Source organism: Epargyreus clarus, unplaced genomic scaffold, assembly GCF_041222505.1.
Source record: "Epargyreus clarus isolate Ecla_fem2 unplaced genomic scaffold, WU_Ecla_fem_2.2 ptg000019l, whole genome shotgun sequence".
NCBI classification, from domain to species: domain Eukaryota; kingdom Metazoa; phylum Arthropoda; class Insecta; order Lepidoptera; family Hesperiidae; genus Epargyreus; species Epargyreus clarus.
The window spans coordinates 2814399-2832295 of record NW_027332227.1 but is presented as its reverse complement, the minus strand read 5'-3'; the positions used below and the strand labels follow the sequence as shown (position 1 = coordinate 2832295).

The 17897-nt window shown below is 34.0% G+C and overlaps 1 protein-coding gene across 4 annotated transcripts in view; it reads left to right on the top strand.

Moving 5' to 3' along the window:
* Nucleotides 1-1266: 1266 nt before the first annotated feature.
* Nucleotides 1267-17897, top strand: part of LOC140750047 (uncharacterized) — a 30930-nt gene continuing 14299 nt past the window's right edge. For all 4 annotated transcript variants that reach the window (XM_073083354.1, XM_073083351.1, XM_073083353.1 and 1 more), the window contains exons 1-2: nucleotides 1267-1498; nucleotides 17148-17308. In XM_073083354.1, the coding sequence (XP_072939455.1) occupies nucleotides 1475-1498; nucleotides 17148-17308 (185 nt within the window). In that variant the 5' untranslated portion in view covers nucleotides 1267-1474. The remainder of the gene's footprint in view (nucleotides 1499-17147; nucleotides 17309-17897) is intronic.

Genomic DNA, 17897 nt, shown 5'->3' with positions numbered 1-17897 from the left:
TTTGTGGTAGACCCTTATGGTTCGACCCCGGAGACTTACATCATATTTCTGTTTAATAACAACAGTTTTAAACGCTGCTACGTTCTGAGTTGAAGGGTGTGGTAAGATATATACACTTACACGACACGTTCCAACTTAGTCTTCAGGAATAGCACCGCATTTGTGGTTGAATGCAAGGACGACAAATTCTACCGAGAGTTGATTATGTACGTCCAAGAGCGACTAACCAATAAGTTACCGCGGTGTGTCTGTTATAGAAAAAAACTTATAAACCTTTAAAATTATTGCTATGTACCTATATAAAATCACGTTTTTTAACATTTGCAATCATCGAGTTACACAATTTGGAGACCATTCGTTTTATGAATTTTACCGATGTAACTTTTACTTTATCATATACTTAAAGTTACTATTTACTTAGTTACATTTGTCCAACTCATTTATTTGAACATTTATGTAAGTTCATCGTAAATACTCTGAAAATTTAATTTAAAATACATAACAGTATCATAATCTTTTCACCCCATAAAAACGCATAACAATTATGAAGTTTTAAATGCTAATAGGTCAGTTAAAAGTACGAAAGGTTAATAAAAAGAAAACATTGACCTTTACAATCAAAACTGAGTGCCTGCGGCTTCCTTAAAGAATACCGGATACCGATTTAATGGCATGGATTATTTACGTCAATTGAGAAATTTCAGCTTTATCGATATTATAAGGATTCATACAGACAGTCAGATTGTTTTAAAAGTATTTTTACGCCGACTTAAAGTAATGCATATTACATAGTTTTTTTTCTTATATCACAGGCAAAATGGGCTCTTCTGAACGTTGCGCCATTTGAAAATGGCTTTCCAATCAACCCTTAGCTATGACGATCGATATAATAGGTGTGGAAATATTTAAACTTACAAAATTTCGAAATCAATATGATTATGAATTCTGAGTGTGAATGAATTCCCTACACTGTTTTTACCGTCACGCCAGAAAAAAATAAGATAATAAAAGTTGTTTTCAAATTTCAGACACGATTTCAATTTTATTTTGTTTACTTATGTATATTTTATCTTAAATTTATAAAATCATTATCAGAGCGATAAATTGCACCACACGCTACCGATACTTCCTGTATGCATTGAGAAAAGTGGGTCTGATCGGATCGTCTATCCGAATGGCCCGAATAAGGTTTGATAACACGATGCTGTTATGCGATAATGCACAATCGGACAGAAGAGCGGGGATTGCTGTTTAAATAAAAAGAAAAAATACCGGCGCCGACCGGTGAGAGTGACGCGAGCCCGCAAGCGCAACGCTACGAGAAAGTTTCTTAAACTTGGCGCCAACACTGTCGTATAGACACATCGATAAAACATTTTTTTTATAATTTCGTGATTTGTGCTCTAAACTGTGCTAAGTGCTGTGTGTGAAGAGACCTGTTGGGTGCTAAGTGACTTTCGCTACTTTACGCAGGATGACCAAACTACGTAATATGAAGGTACGTAACAATGCAAAGCATTTTTTAATTACTCTGAAATGACATGAAAGTTACAGGATGCTCTCGTTTATAATGATGTCTGGTTATAACATTATAATGTGAACACATTTGGGACGATTGTTCTTAATCTTAATACTCTTTTCGACAACAAAAAAACGACATCTTTCCTTTTTAAAAAAGTAACAAGAGTTTATTCAAAACCAAATAGTAAATGTGCAGTACATATTTATTACAAGTTAGACGCGTGATGATTATAAACAGAAAAAAAACATTTAAATGAGTTCCAAAGTTCGGAACTCCAGAAACGATTAAAAATTTCCAAAAATATTCCCATTTAGGACCCACATTTGGTTCCACTGATATTATTTACAGTACAGTGAAGATAGCAAGGTGGAGTATATCTTGATTAAATTAAATAATAACTAAATTTTACCATTTCATAAGTAATAAACATATTTTACTATTTATTTCATCCTTATACATATTAAATTCGATTGCTGAAATTTCTCCAAAAGGGCATACGAAAAGCAGCATCTTCGATTTAATGTCTCATTTTTTCCGATAACTTTATGGTTTACATATATCTTTGGAAAATCGAAATAGTCTTCCAGTTATCTTGAATAATTAAATAAGTTAGAAAAAGTAATAATTATAGGATCTATGTCTATGTGAGCGTCGATAAATGTTTAAAATTCTATGTTTAAAATCCAAAATACGAGTACATTCGGCTCCGCCGGCATCACCGCCATACCTATTTCCGCATAATAACAGCAGCGTTAAGCGCTGCTGTGTTCTGGTTTGAAGGGTGTGGTAAGGGAGACATACTTTTCCGAGACATTCCAGCTTAGTCCTCTAGCGACGCATCTGTTGCAAACCTCAGGTAGAAATCTAATCTTACTTGGGGTTGCAGATGTCCATGGACGTTAGTAGCCACTTACTATCAGATGGACTCCATGCTCGTCTGCTACTCATATATTTTTAAAAAATAGGAAGATCACTTACGAAATAATATAAACAGACACTCTCAAGGAGCTCTATCTCTTAGTAGAACAATCGGACAACAACAATTCAACTATACGAACCTAAAAGAAGTTTCAACGAACGGTAATCTCAAATTGGCGAGCATGATGATCGTATAAGGACCGTGACAACATAGTTATGTGCAAACGTACAACATTTCACAGTCATAGCAGTTCCGCTAGCAGTAATGGGGTTGTTAGGCTTGTCAGATTCACAGTTTTTATTTCCAGACATTCTGTTTCCTTTCGATGCAACAATGATGTTACGTTGCCTCTAACAATGTGCAGTAATTGGATATTTTGTGTCATTTATAATTGGAAGTTCTTTTTGGTTGCATCTATTTTGTATGTCTGTCGGTGTACGTAACGACGCGTGTCTGCTACGCATTATGACTAAATTAAGATTATGTGCGTACCTCTGATTTTTCAAAGTTATGCGCTTATTAGAAATTAATTATCACTTGCATAAACGGTGAAGGAAAACATCCTGAGAAATGAAGTCTACCAATAGGTACTTGGCTTGCGAGGTGGACTATGGAATAATTCTTCTGAGAGGAGACCCGTACCCAGTAGTGGGACAGTAATGGGTTGTTGATGATGATGATGAGGAGTCAGTTTGTTTGGATAGAGAACCTATATATTATGTCAAGAGGTTATACATAGATCTCTCAAAAATACAGATGATATCCAAAAATTAAAGGGAATTTCTTGAAATCACTTAAGCGGTACATAAGGGAGACAGACTTTTTCGAGGCGTTCCAGCTTAGTCTTCAGGGGTAGCGGCGCATCTGTGGCCGACCTCAGGTAGGAATATCTAATCCTATCTGGAGTTGATTATAGATGTTCATGGGCGGCAGTAGCCACTTACCATCAGGTAGACTGCATGCTCGTCTGCTACACCTATATTATAAAAAAAAAAAATGAGCCGTCACGGGACGCCTGGCAGATGTGAAACATCGACATTATTTTGTAAAAGTAATATGCAGAAAAGAACATATTGTGACTAAATATGTCATAATGATAAAATAAAATATTACGATTTTTTTCCAGATAACGATGACTATTTATTGAATAAACATTTTTTTTCATTAAATACAAAAAATTACGAATTTATTTCAAATCGTGACTACTTAATTCGTTTAGATTGCGCATGGCGACGCGTCGCCACACCGTACACACTACTGCATATAGACTGTATATATACCATCGTATAGCGTGGCGACGCGCCACGGCATGCGTCGCCACGCCAGAAATCGGATTTACGTGCGGCTATAGATGTTTCACATCAAAAAAATAAATTGGCTCCAATATATATTAGTAAACTCAAGAATCTTAGCTAGTTATTTCAATATATTACTAAAATCGTAAATTATAAGTATCAATAATGAATGTTTCACAATAAATGCCACTATAATTAGAAAAATTAATTAATTTTTTAATGTTCATATTTATAACAAATAAGAAAAAACTTTCGTGCGCTGCACGCCATCAGCTGATTTTGAAATACAATTCTGTCAGTCTTAATAAATTTATTCTCTGAGAAGAATGACATTAAAATTAATTAATAATTTAAAAACATTGTATGCAATGATTTTTATGTGAATTTTAATCTACCAAGATAGTAGATTTTACATTTGCTGGCGCTCAAAACACACCAAATATACGCGTGCTTAATGCACAGATAAATGCACACTTTAATTATAAAAAAATAATTAACTTACTGATGACTTGATGGTGTGTCATAGTGTGATTTTGCTTTCTTTGCAGAAGGCTGATCACTTTCACTCTCTAAATTATCACGGTCAGACATTTTATTATCAGAAAAATAAGCGGGCAATACTTAAAACATACAAAATACGTCAAGTGGTGTAAAACGAGTTAAAACGACTTCAGTCGCTCTCGCGCGGCGTAGTAATACACACGAATGTCACTGAACACGTTAAACGTCATTATTTTGAATTTTAAGCCTCAAAATGCCTTCTTGTGCAATGCATAAATGCAAAAATTATGCTCGAAAAAGAAACAAGATTCATGGAATCACCTATCACACGTAAATGAAGAGAAATTATTAAATTTTGTTTATTTTTCGTGTTCGATCCGCCATGATTACATGAGTAACCAGAAAGAGACAAAGTATGTTTTTGTCAATGAAAGTGATAAAGACGCAAAATGCATGACCATGCATTTTGCGTCTTTATCACTTTCATTGACAAAAACTTTCATTGATTGAATTGAACTGTCATAGATCAATGAAAAAATTTTCATTGATCTATGACCATAGATCAACAGAACAGAAGTGACATTTTATTGAAGCTCACGATGTTCATACGTGTATGTTATAGTTTAAGATCCCACTGCTTAATTTTTATATTAGTGTGTTTTAGTCAAAATATAACTTTTTATAGTTTATTTTAATAAAATAAAATCGATATATGGGAAATTCTGTATCCTAATCTCTAAATTTTCTTCGATATCTGTGGTAAATAATAAAAAATATTACCATAAAATTTATATAGGATAGTATACGGTATTTTAAAATTTCTTTAATTGAATAAATTAACCTAAACATAATTTAATAAACAATCTTTGTATAGCCAGAAATTAATCCTCAAAAAGACCACGGTAAGATTATATAAAATTCGCATGTCACGATGTTAGTTACTGTACTCCTGCGAAACGCTCTTACTGATTTTCATCAAAATTTATATGCATATTCAGTAAGTCTGAGAATTGGCTTCTATCTATCTATTTTTCATATCTCTTAAGTGATAAGGGTTGTTCACCCTTAACATTTTTTTATTTATATGGCAACACAATGTTTGCTGGGTCAGCTAGTACATTTATAAAATGTACACAACTTTGCAATTAATGGTCGTGTGTAAAATAAAACTGAAAATAATAAACATAAATTAGTAAAGATACTTCGCCGCCTTGAAATTGAATGAAGCCACAAACGGCTTATTAGTAACTTTTTTTTGAATTCTTGACAAATAAAAACATTTTTAGAGAAAATTTACAAATAAATAACTAATACTGCGTAATTTACATAATAGATAAATAATTATTTCAAATATTTTAGGGACATTTTAGCACGGAGACGTGGCAAAACTTTTTTACGCAACTATTTCAATTCTCAAAACTGGGTACATTTTCTTGTTAGGAGTGAGTAATCTTTACTAATATACGATAATAAATATAAACAATTTTTAAATCGTATATTTTAAACCAGTCGATACATCTGTATAGATACATTCTTTCATCAAATTATATATTTATATAATAATAATTTATTTAGTTAAACTGTACTATAACATTTCTACGTAAACGATGTACTAAAACTATTATCGACAGTTCTGGACATTTTTTACCTTCTGTTCCATTATTTCATTGTCTTTGACAAGCATGAGTATCAATGAGAAATATACGTCCATACGTCCCGTTTTTAACGGGACAGTCCCTTTTTTCGATGCTTCGTGCCGTTGTCTCCGAAATGAACCGTTGCCATTGTCAATTAAGTAACAGTAAATATTGTAATTGTGAAAAAAACATGGGGTGCTCCATTTATCAGTTTTCATAAAGCGCGCCACATTTTTTGCACAATTATACTATTTACTTTTCCTTAAATGATTCCTAGATTGAAAAATATTTTCTACTTTTTAGTTAATTTTATCATAAAAGCGTGTTTTTTATTATTTCTAACTATATTTTTTCAAGTAAAAAGTATTTGACATAAAAAAATCGATGTCCCGTTTTGACTGAAGTAATCATTGGTCACTATATTCCATGGTCTATATTTACGTTTGCGTACACTTGAAACGCAAGGTCAAACACTAGTTGTCTTTTTTTATCACATTGTTCTAATAGCTCTGTCCCTTATAGAACATTTGTCTATGTAGTTAAAGGTAATCGTCGCCACGCCAGAAATCTTTTTTACGTGCGGCTATAGATGTTTCACATCAAAAACATAAACTAAAAAAAAACGAGAATGACGCAAGCCAAATCTTAATATAACATAACATATTACGTTAGTGATATTCAGTATGATGGTTAATCATTATAATCGGTCATCGCACCGTAACTTTCACATTAGCTAGTCTGCTAGTGTAACCAACTTAGAAACACTCGTGCTAATCTTTATTTTAACATAAGTAAGCGTATGTTAGCGAGATTTATATGTGTTACAATATGTGTTACAATTGCGCGTATTTTTCGAACGTTTTAACAGTGAACGAAAAGATTTTAATGAAACCTATATTCCTCAGTTCTCCTTATGGCGTGTATGGGGGAGGTAGAGTAGCAGTAAAATTCTTGAAAAAATTGACAGTTTGCAAACAAACAACATCAGTATCACTATATTTGTATCTGAAATCCACTGATTTCCCACCCGACTGACTTAAAACTTTGTTCTCGATTAAAAGTAATATTAACGAACTACATAATATATAATATACTAGATATTATAAAGCGTTGAAATCAAAGACATTTAAATTATTTAAACAGGACATGGGGCGGAAGGGTTATGGTGACTTATTACCAATTAGTAATACCCTGTTCTGAAATATCAGTGTAAACCTAGATGAAGATTTTTATATGATAATCTCTACAATATCCACTCTACAGCCTTATGAGTTTAATCTATTTAGTTCTAAGAACATGAGAAATAATGCATCTAAGACAGACTATAGCCATCTTAGTTTTTAGGTAAAACAAAGCAGGTACACAGAAGTTACTACTGACCAATTAAAATCAGTTAGCTACTTGTGTTAAGAAACGGTAACATAACAAGGAAATATAACAATAGCTAAAAATTATATGTTACTTAAGACGCTTCTTCCTATTACACACGTTCGTGCCACATGAAATTATAAATATAGCAGTTACCACAACATAGATTGTTATTTAGATTATTGTATACTACCTATATCGAAACTAAGTAAATTTAGCGTGTCGGTATATAGAAATAGAAAATTGCTAAATCACTAATGATCAGATTTTCAAACATGATAGCCAATATTTGTGGAAATGTCTATTTATTTTTTTAATAATTATTCTAGGACAACTATTTCTTTACAATACCAGTGTTAGGCGCTGCTGTGTCATTTGAAGGGTGCGGTAAGGGAGACATATTTATGTGAGGCTTAACTTAGTCCTTCGATAAGAATCTAATCGTATTTGGGGTGATATGTATTGGGTAAACTTGCATCCTGATATGGTGTTATTTTGCAGTACGGCGACGCAATTATCGACCTGTAGTTTATGGGCATATTTTCCAATGAAAACAATAAAAAATGCAGTTAAATTCGCAATACGAGAATCGAATTAGAATAAATTAGAAACATCTTATCGGGGATTGATTACAGATGTCAGCCATAGCAGTAGCCACTTACCAACAGATTGGACGGCATGCTCGCTAGGAACTTTAATAATATAAAAAAAATATTTATAGTAGATAACTGTCGATTCGATATGTGTGTAACTACATATATATTATCAAATACCATAAAATATAACCTATTGAAATCGAAAACAATTCATGTTATACTCCGGTGAATCTCAAATGAAGTTTTTACTTTCGTTTAATTACGGTAAAATCTCGACCACTGCGACGGGTCAGTTTGTTATAATTTACCAAGTAAAAGACGAAATTTAAACTTAAATTACAGGAAATATGAATAGTGAATACTACTTTCATTCTTAAGTAGGCAAATGAGATTCTTCATCAAAATTCATACTTTCGTAAGACAAACGTCGCTGAACTCTATTCACTGCATGTACGAATTTTACACAACTGGATATTACTTAAAAGACTATACAAATAGATATAGTACTATAAAGTGTAAAAGTATAAAGTGTAAAGTGTAAGTGTAAAGTTGTATAACTTTAATGACCCACGAGGCGTAGTCATCGGAATTTTTTACCAAGTAGAGGTCCATACTCATACATACATGTAAATGTTAAGATGCACTAAGTACTAAGTGTGACCAACCTCAATTACGACTACAGAAATTAGGAATTAGTTGATTACAGAATTTTACTACACTAAGGTGTAAGGTAAGGAAGGTGGTAGAACCCTTTATGGTTCGACTCCGGCGGCACCACCGCCACACCTATTTCTACCTAATAACAGCAGTGTTAGGCGCTGCTGTGTTCCGGTTTGAAGGGTGTGGTAAGGGAGACAGACTTTTCCGAGGCGTTCCAGCTTAGTCCTCAGGGGTAGCGGCGCATCTGTGGCCGACCTCAGGTAGGAATATCTAATCCTATCTGGGGTTGATTACAGATGTCCATGGGCGGCAGTAGCCACTTACCATCAGGTGGACTACATGCTCGTCTTTTACTCTTATATTATAAAAAAAAAAAACTACGAATTACATACTACTCTTACCACATACAGTTAGGCGAACTACATGCCTGACCCCTTGTAAAAGCTCTATAAAGGAATTCGATGACGGTCCAGGATATTTAGTTTGGGGGGGGGGGATGGTTGACCCAGCTTTTAAAGAATTTGATGGCATACAAAATAATCTCATTTAATCGAATAATTAATTGAATATTTAATCAAAATATAAAATTTTGCAGTCTCCTAAAAAAACGATTGGACTTTAGTGCATGATTTTTGATCTTAGCGGTGGAAGAGATGTAAGCCTCTTAGCCGCTTCCCTGGATCCGTTACACCAGTAACTAATGGCGACACCGGAGACCTTTAGATCAATAGTCGCCAAAAAGCTAGAATTAATATTTAAACAGACAGATCGTAAACAGCGCTCACATTTGACCGACATTTTTTGTATAGTGTTGCGCAACGCTGTTGGTGAATGTATCGCAAAAACGATCATCCGAAGATCTATCGATAATTTCATAATCTACTGAAGATACTGTAATTATTGACTATGATGTTTAGTTTAGATGATTACATGTTTTCAAAATTTTCCAATTAGTCAATATCAAGTAGGTATATAAGGCAGTGATAGCCTAGTGATTAAGAAACTCGGCCTCTCGATCGAGGGGTCCGAGGTTCAAATCCCAGGCACGCACCTCTGATTTTTCAATGTTATGTGCGTATTATCACTTGCTAAACCGTGAAGGAAAACATCGTGAGGAAACCTGCGTACCTGAGAGATTTATAAAAAAAAAGTAATCTCGAAGGTATGTGAAGTCTACCAATACGCACTTGGCGAGCGCGGTGGATTATGGCCTGATCTTTCTCACTCTGAGAGAAGACCCGTGACCAGCAGTGGGACAGTAATGGGTTGATGATGAATGATGAAGTAGGTATATAGTCATTTTATTTTACGCAAGAAGTCTAGGTTGAGTTGATTCTTTGTGCTGAGGAGTATTGGACGATCCCAATCCAATCAAAGAAAAGTCCAAATTCCCACCACAGCCAAGGAAGCATTGAAGACTGGCAACAGAGATCATACTAGAACAATGTTTCTAAATTAGTGACTGCTATATAAGTGGTCCGCACAATTTCGAATTAATAAATTTATTATTACTGTGAAGAATGTTCTTTTAATGCAATGACTTTATTACTATAAGCTTTTTCTATTATCACTTACTGGCCCGGGTAAGACAAGTTGTTAAATAAAAAAACGCTTTCTACACTCACAGCCCCACACTAGGATTCCCTGTATCGTGGGTGCTATGGACACACATATAGACAAATACACAAACACCCAGAGCCAGAAACAGAAATCTAAATTCATCATTTAGAAACATGTCTGGCCGGGAATCGAACCCGGGGCCCTCTGCGCGTCAGACCGGCATGGTGACCGCTCCGCCACGCGGGTCGTCAATAGTCTTTAAATTGTTAAGAATTGTAGTTATTCTAGAGCCGAGGACAATACATTATCTCCTATTGGGTGTAAACCAACCCTTATTCTATTTCTTTTCAATATTCTAAATTCGAATCCTTTTACTACAGCCATACACTGTTACAACATCACTCGTTACAACAATCACTAGATTACAACATAAAAGTAAACTATCTTAAATCATATGTTAAACTGCTTATTAATATGTTACATTTTCCAACACGCAACGTGGCCGTTAACCCGTGCGTTCGATCATTGAAAGTGAATCCGTTTTGCTTTCTGAATAGCGGGCTAAATTATCGACATCGATATGACCCACACATGGCGTTTATCGATAGAAAGTGTTATCACCCTTATTATAATAATGTTTAAGAAATTTTATTGCGATATTTTTATATATTTTAGGTTAGTAATTCGTTTTGTGCGATTCCAGAGGAAACAGAGACACAATTATTTCTGCCTTATAATATTAGTGTTAAGTGGTGTTGTGTTTTAGTCATTAGACCAAACGCATTAGCGTAAGTATCATATTGTAATAGAAAAACTATATTATAAATAGTATGAGATATTCCAACGTAATACTCAGTGACAGCAAAGTATCTGTAATTAACCTCAGATAGAACTTTATCCAATCTGGGTTTGGTGCCTACGTATTAAAGGGGTCTACGCTTCAAATTTCCAATATTTAGCATTCCGTAGATTTGACAATTTTTGCCCAAAATTCGTCAATTTGTGCCTCCTAGAACTTGTTAAAAATTATAATTATCAAGCAAAAATTGGTAGATTAATTTTATGAATTCGTTTTGAAAATTGTTACTTTGACAATGCTCATATGATAAATACTCAGCGTCTTTTGCATTTACTTCTCATCTTTACACAACACTTCCTGCTCTATGTCGGTTAATGCTAGACACTTCCGAGATGCCATCTCACTTGTTCAAGTGACTTAATGCGCTAACGGCGACTTATATAACTAGCATGAATGTAAACAAAATGACTTATATGTGGAGTCGAATTATTTTATTATAAAGGTTAACTGTATAATGCATTCGAGTGTGGAGGACAAAATGACTTATATGTGGAGGAGGCGTGCTGTAGACTTTCGTCAGATGTGCAGGGAATCTCATGTCTAAAATTGAGATATGAAAGGCATAAGGGTTAGATAATTGCTAATTAAAAACATCGTGAATTCTACATGATTAAACACTTTTAATACATATGTTTACATGTTTTCAATTACATTTACATTACGTTTTTAAACAACCTTACTGTGCCTTGTGATAAGAGTTCATATATATCCTTATATACAAGTTTTATTTGATCAAAAACGCGTTGCTATTTTTGAGAACTAAGATGGGCGCCATATATGCAACAATAGCCCATAAGCGTCGGGGACTGTCAGATGTTCGCGGTGTTCCCACGCGCCTCACAGAGGATGGAATGGAGTAGCTCCAACTTCATCCCAAACAGAAACTGGCTCTGCTATGGGCAAACGCCGCCGGGACTGCGGACGAATGCTTCAGCACAGTCCCTACAAAAGCGACCCGGAAGATGTGGGATTTTATCCGGTAGAAATCCGGCATATCCTTTCCGTTCCCCCCGCAGCCGAGACTAACCCATTAAGTTTTCCCCACGTAAACAAAAAAGGTAGATTGCACGCTTATTTACTGTCGCCAGCGTGTATGCATTACTACAAAATGCACCCAAGTAAATAAATACTATCACTTTTCGGAAGAGTTCAACGTGTTTACCCACTTACGCCGCCTTTTACTTTTAGCATATAATCACTGGCATTCTTTTGATTGTAATGCATACATGTCTGAATGGAAAAATACTTAATTGAGCACAGTTTCTACCAAAACAGACGCTATTAAAGTGATTGTAATTACGCTTTATGATCATTGGTGATATTAAGTAGATTATGTCGTAACTTATTTCTAATAAGATGAGAGTATTATTTGAGGTCAAACATAAGAACATGTGTTGTGTGCTGATGGCTAAATTCGAACGCCTTTTCTTCCTAGATTTTTTCAAAGTAAAACAGATGCCACTACAGTTGAAGAAACTTATCAAGACAGAATAATTAATTCTTTTTTTTAATAAAAAAATCTAGTTGCAATCGCTACCACCCACGGAGATAGGCGTTCAACTCCATGTAGAAAAATAATTCTACCTAAAACTGAACACAGATACATTGCCACTTCAGAAGGCTAAAATACTCGACTCATATCGGCTGCATTAAAGCTATAAATTTTAGTATACTCAATAATATAGACGTATTTTTTAAGTTTCTCTCTCAATCGAGATAGATCTTTTTAAAGCCAGACAGCTCTATTATCACGTATAAGTTATTAACACTTTTATAACAGTAATTTAATACAAATCGCTCTCAAGCCTATCTACCCAACAGGTTCGTTGAAAGAAAGCGATTCCTCAGAAGTCGTTCGAACGTTCGCTGTATTAATAAGTAACTTGCACAGATTTTCCTTGATTTCTTGCAAAGTTTTATGATTGCAACACAGCCGCTATTTTTATCTTATAAAATTTGCGTTCGAGCTGTGTTACACAGGTTAAAAGACTTTGTAAAGGCTTTTTATATTGACAAGTGTTTCTTAGCCGTAGTCCTTAAGAAAATAAATGTTTTTTGACCTCGTCTACGTCCTTATGTCAAGTTAGGCTAATAGTTTACAGGAATATTTCTGTCTACAGGGTATATTGGTCAAGTAAAACTGCCTTTTAATTCAATTTCCTTACTTATTTCGTTATACTTATTCACTCTATTTTACGACTATAGTTGTATTGTTTTGCACAATGAAGTCCCGTTATGGGACTGCCTTTTTTATATGAATAGTTCGCCCAGTAGTAAAAAATTGTCCATAAAATAATAATCGTTAATTTTCGATTCTTTTTCCAAAAAGTAAACAAAAAGAAAAACGATTGATAAATAAAATCGGTACAATATTTCCCTTACTAATCCACTCGCAATATATTTGACAAAAGGCGTTAGCCTCACGCGACATGAACTTAGTTTAACACTCACTTTTCTTTCTATTTAAAAGTCATTGGTCTAAGTATACTCACATAACATAACAAATGAACGTGTGTTGCGGGAAACTCACACTAATTACTCATCCTGTCTCGCCTTTCGCGTGTGACGAATAGGGTTGCCAACCATAGTGTAATATATTTTAATAACGCTGTTGAAAATATATTATACGGTACGCAAAAAAAACTATATTTTCAACACCAAAATATAACAAACAAATCCATCGTGATTATTTAAGGTTTTTGAACGCACCTTTATTTGGTATCATAGTGTGTACCAGAAAGCTGAATGCAACTATTTTATTGCGTTCAAAACAAAGTCAATTTCATAAATAAATGCGAAATTTGTAAAAACAATAGACACAAAAATAAATAAGTATATTTTTATCTACTTTTTGGTTTTACATATTTTTTTATATTTTTGAAGTGCATTTTATTACTTATCGCTTATTTTGAAAGATACTTTATTTCGGCAACGTAATGTTGGCAACCCTATTACCGTGTGACGATATGTTGCAACATGACGGAAATCCGTACGAGTGCAGTTCAAGAACGAGATTCTGAAGAAAGCTATTAGAGGAAACGTTTAGTTTTTATTTATTAGGTATTAATATTATGAACTGGGTATTCGAAAGTTGTATTGTATTAATTTGGAATCGATTTCTACAAAATCGCAAAATGTATGTCTTGATTTGCTACTGGAAATCGCAATCAAAATGCTCATTTCGATGAGAGTTAAGCGCGAAAGTAGGCCATGTTATTTTCTAAATCTAGATATAAATCAAATTATGTATATACCTAATAATTTTTACATTAAATTTTATTGATCCTCGATTTTATTTATTTTTATTAAACACGTTTTTTGGAGAAACTATCAAAATTTCATTCTGCTTTTATAGAAACATGTATAAATTAAAGAACTTTGGTAACTTTGGTCGGCAAAAATTGGCGATTAATTTTATTAGACACCAAGTGGAAAAAAATATCAATTCTTATACGAACAGTCAGTAGATACGCCTCTTACAGTCAAGAACAACTGTTGGTTGTGTAGTGTTAAGGCGTATAAGGGAAATTGCTGGCGAAACGTCAACAGAAGGCAAGGTGGTCATAAAAATGTCACACAAGCCTCGATCACCGTGTCCAAGTGTCCGTGAAGCTTGTAATGCTGAAGCTGCTTCCTACCGTCACCAATATTAGCCAGTTCCAATTGAGGATTGCAATGGTGAAACTTTTTTATAATAGTTTAACGCAAGGATGATTTTGTTGATGGCAGGTTACATTTGACAGTGTAATCGTTTCTATTATTTGGTACCTACTTACATGGGTGTACTCTTTAAACATTATAAAAAATTGGCAATGCCTTATAAATTAAAACTTTTCTACAGTACATAATGTGATACATTACATAATTACTCGTATTTTTGAGAAACATGTAGGTAAATGTGGCAATATTTTTAAAAAGTCGTCCAGACCGTTTTTTGCCAACTTTCAGATACTTTTGTATAGAACGCCTTTTGGCCGACCTTTTCACATACAGGCTCAACTTTCGTCCCAGTCAACGCCAACCGCCAACCTACGTTGGGACCAATGACGAATTAAAAAAAAAATATGAGAACTTTTTTTTAAAACTGATGAGTATTTAGAATGTGTTTCGTCGCCATTATAGCAAGTCAAGTAGTAACGTTGAAAAAAAAACAGAGGTGCGAGCTTAAGGCTACAACTGCCTTTCTACTAATCAAAAGCATAAAACTTACATTGGAGCCTGTATTTGTACGACTATAATGAATCTCTCACTATATCTACAACTAATAAGAAACACACAAGTATTTCTATACCTCTATCATTGTATTTAACGTTCTATCATCAATGTTACCACATATGCTTTGCTCACCACATCAAAGGCTTTGAATGTATGATGTCTTCACATTCAAACGTCCATACAAGATTTATGCTTCTTACCAAAGGAACTAATTTTATGACGCTTTCATAAGTTTATTGCACGTCATAAAGAATCTTGCGTGTCGGACACGAAAAACCGATAAAAGTATAGTTAGTTGTGCGTTATGCAAAATACATTTTAAGGCACATGCTTTTTTGCATTTAACTGTACGTAATAAAACAATTTTATTAGTATTTCAATGTTATTCGTGTATGTAATGTAATGCTTAATTTATATTTAGCTGATAAAGATGGGATGTCAGCATCTCAGAAAGAAAACAACGGTTGCAATCCTAGGATTTACACGAATGGATTTTGTTAAAACAATATTTGAAGTTATTGTTATATATATATTTTTGACATTCAAAACTTTATTTACCTTAATAATAATTTTGACATTTCGTTTGTCAATTTCTCTTAACCTTAAAACAAAAAATATTTTCACTACAAAACATGTTGTGTTGTCATACAAAATTCGAAAATAACAATCATTTATCTTCTTTATATATCTTTTGACCAAAAACGTGAGTAAAATTGCAAAACTATTACATAATAACACGATTATATTACAACTTGTAGGTGTAACATGTCATGAAAAATGCTCATATAGGAACACCACCAGGCACCACGTAATCTGATAGCGTCCTAAAATGTACCGGTTTCTGTTATTCAGAAACCCTTTCTCCTTTCTTGTCCTACTTTAGTTAACATTTAACATTACAGGAAATGATTGTCTCCACATCTCGAATTATGTGGGCCACGAAACCAATTAATGTTACGTTGATAATAATGTTATTAATTTCAATCGTTTTTGTATTATAAATAAATCAACAAACAAATTAATGTGACGTTTACGCATATTGCATATTTAAAATCAATGTTTAAAATTTGATCCGTCCAGGGTCTGTTAGCGGTTACCATTTTAACGGACCATATCATCAGTTGCTCACAGTAAACAATACGAGTGGTTTTGGCTACCTAGTACATTGTAGTCGTTTTACGTACCTGAAGTCAATGGATTATCTGGCACTGAATTACACAGTTTACCGATTCGAAGTCTGAAAGAATTAGTGCCGAATTGTCAGCATTTTTATTTACTTACACTATTTTTCCCGGACCACATTCAGTCGCTTTATTACCCTCAAAGTAAAAACAGATCAGATGAATCAGAAATCAGTGTTTTTACTTGTAATCAGCAGTTTTACTGGCCCGCTATGGCGGAAGGTGCGTCGCGTCGCGGTGACGTAGGGACTTTCGCTTTTCACTGCCAAGGCTCGGCGAGATGATCGAGCAATCGCTGATTAATATTAATGAGAAACGACGCAATTGATTTGTGTATGTAACTTTGTGTTAAGCGTTTTTAACGGTAACGTTATTGTTAACGCGAAGTGTCTGTTAATACCGCGGTAACAAATAAATCGTTGTCGGCAACAAATCATTTTATTACGGAACAGAAGTTATTACAGAATGTTTAGTAGGTGCTTATAGTAGGTATAAATATGATAATTTAGAGTATGTATGACTATGCGATATTTATATATTTAGCGTCTTTATTTTTTCTATACTTTTCATCAGAGAGCAGGCACGCTCTTAACGGCTTATAGATAATTGTTTTAAAGGATTTTGGTTGCACCATGGAACGTACAATTAAAAAAAGTAATCAGCATACTTATATTCAAAGATTAACTAAATAATCATATATTTAAAGTATAATACACCTTATTACATAGTCTTCAATTATTATTCGAATTTCACTGGATAAAGAGGCTCTTCCACTTAACATAATCATATCATCACTACTTTGAACACTTTTTCTCATTTCCCCTTTTCCCCCAGATCTGGGTATGCATAGCATGCATGGCAACATCTATGGCCGCACCAGCGCCGGGCCCAGTGCCCTTGGCACTTGACATTATTGACATGGCGGCTATCAGCAGGATGTCTCCACAGCAGCTAGAAGCCCTTGCTGAAGGATTAGCGGCAGAAGAAATTATGAGGTAAGCAATAAGCTAATCTTAGAATAAGCTACATGTTTATTAATAGTTAGGGTATTAGTATGAAAATATTTTTTTTATTTTCCTAAATTATGCAATCTTGCTTGTAAAGTAAGGATACAGTCAGTAAGGTATGTAGAGTATTTTAGTACATATGAGCTAATCGGCCTATATGGGCCATATGACCTAAGTATGTAAAAGAATAAGTTTTAAGTAATATGATCAATAAAAATAAACTCCTTATATTGATTTCTATGTCATAATTATACTAATCCCATTACAAATTCTATAACAGACTATAACATTCAGCAAAACGTCTCGTATAGACACTTTAACTACAACTTTCTTCGTCATTGAAGACACTTTACTAGTGTTCCCATATATCAGATTTTACACGGACATATCCTAGTTGGATTTTTTAGATAGTCACAGAATAACGTTAAAATTTCAAAACATATTTTTATTTATTGTTCCAACTGTCTGCAATCCTGCCTCTGTGCAAGATATATGATTGATGACTATGGATTCTTGGTCTGGCTCCGGATGTTTGTGCTCTCGTATTTTATGACACTGAACTGTAAAATGCACCAAC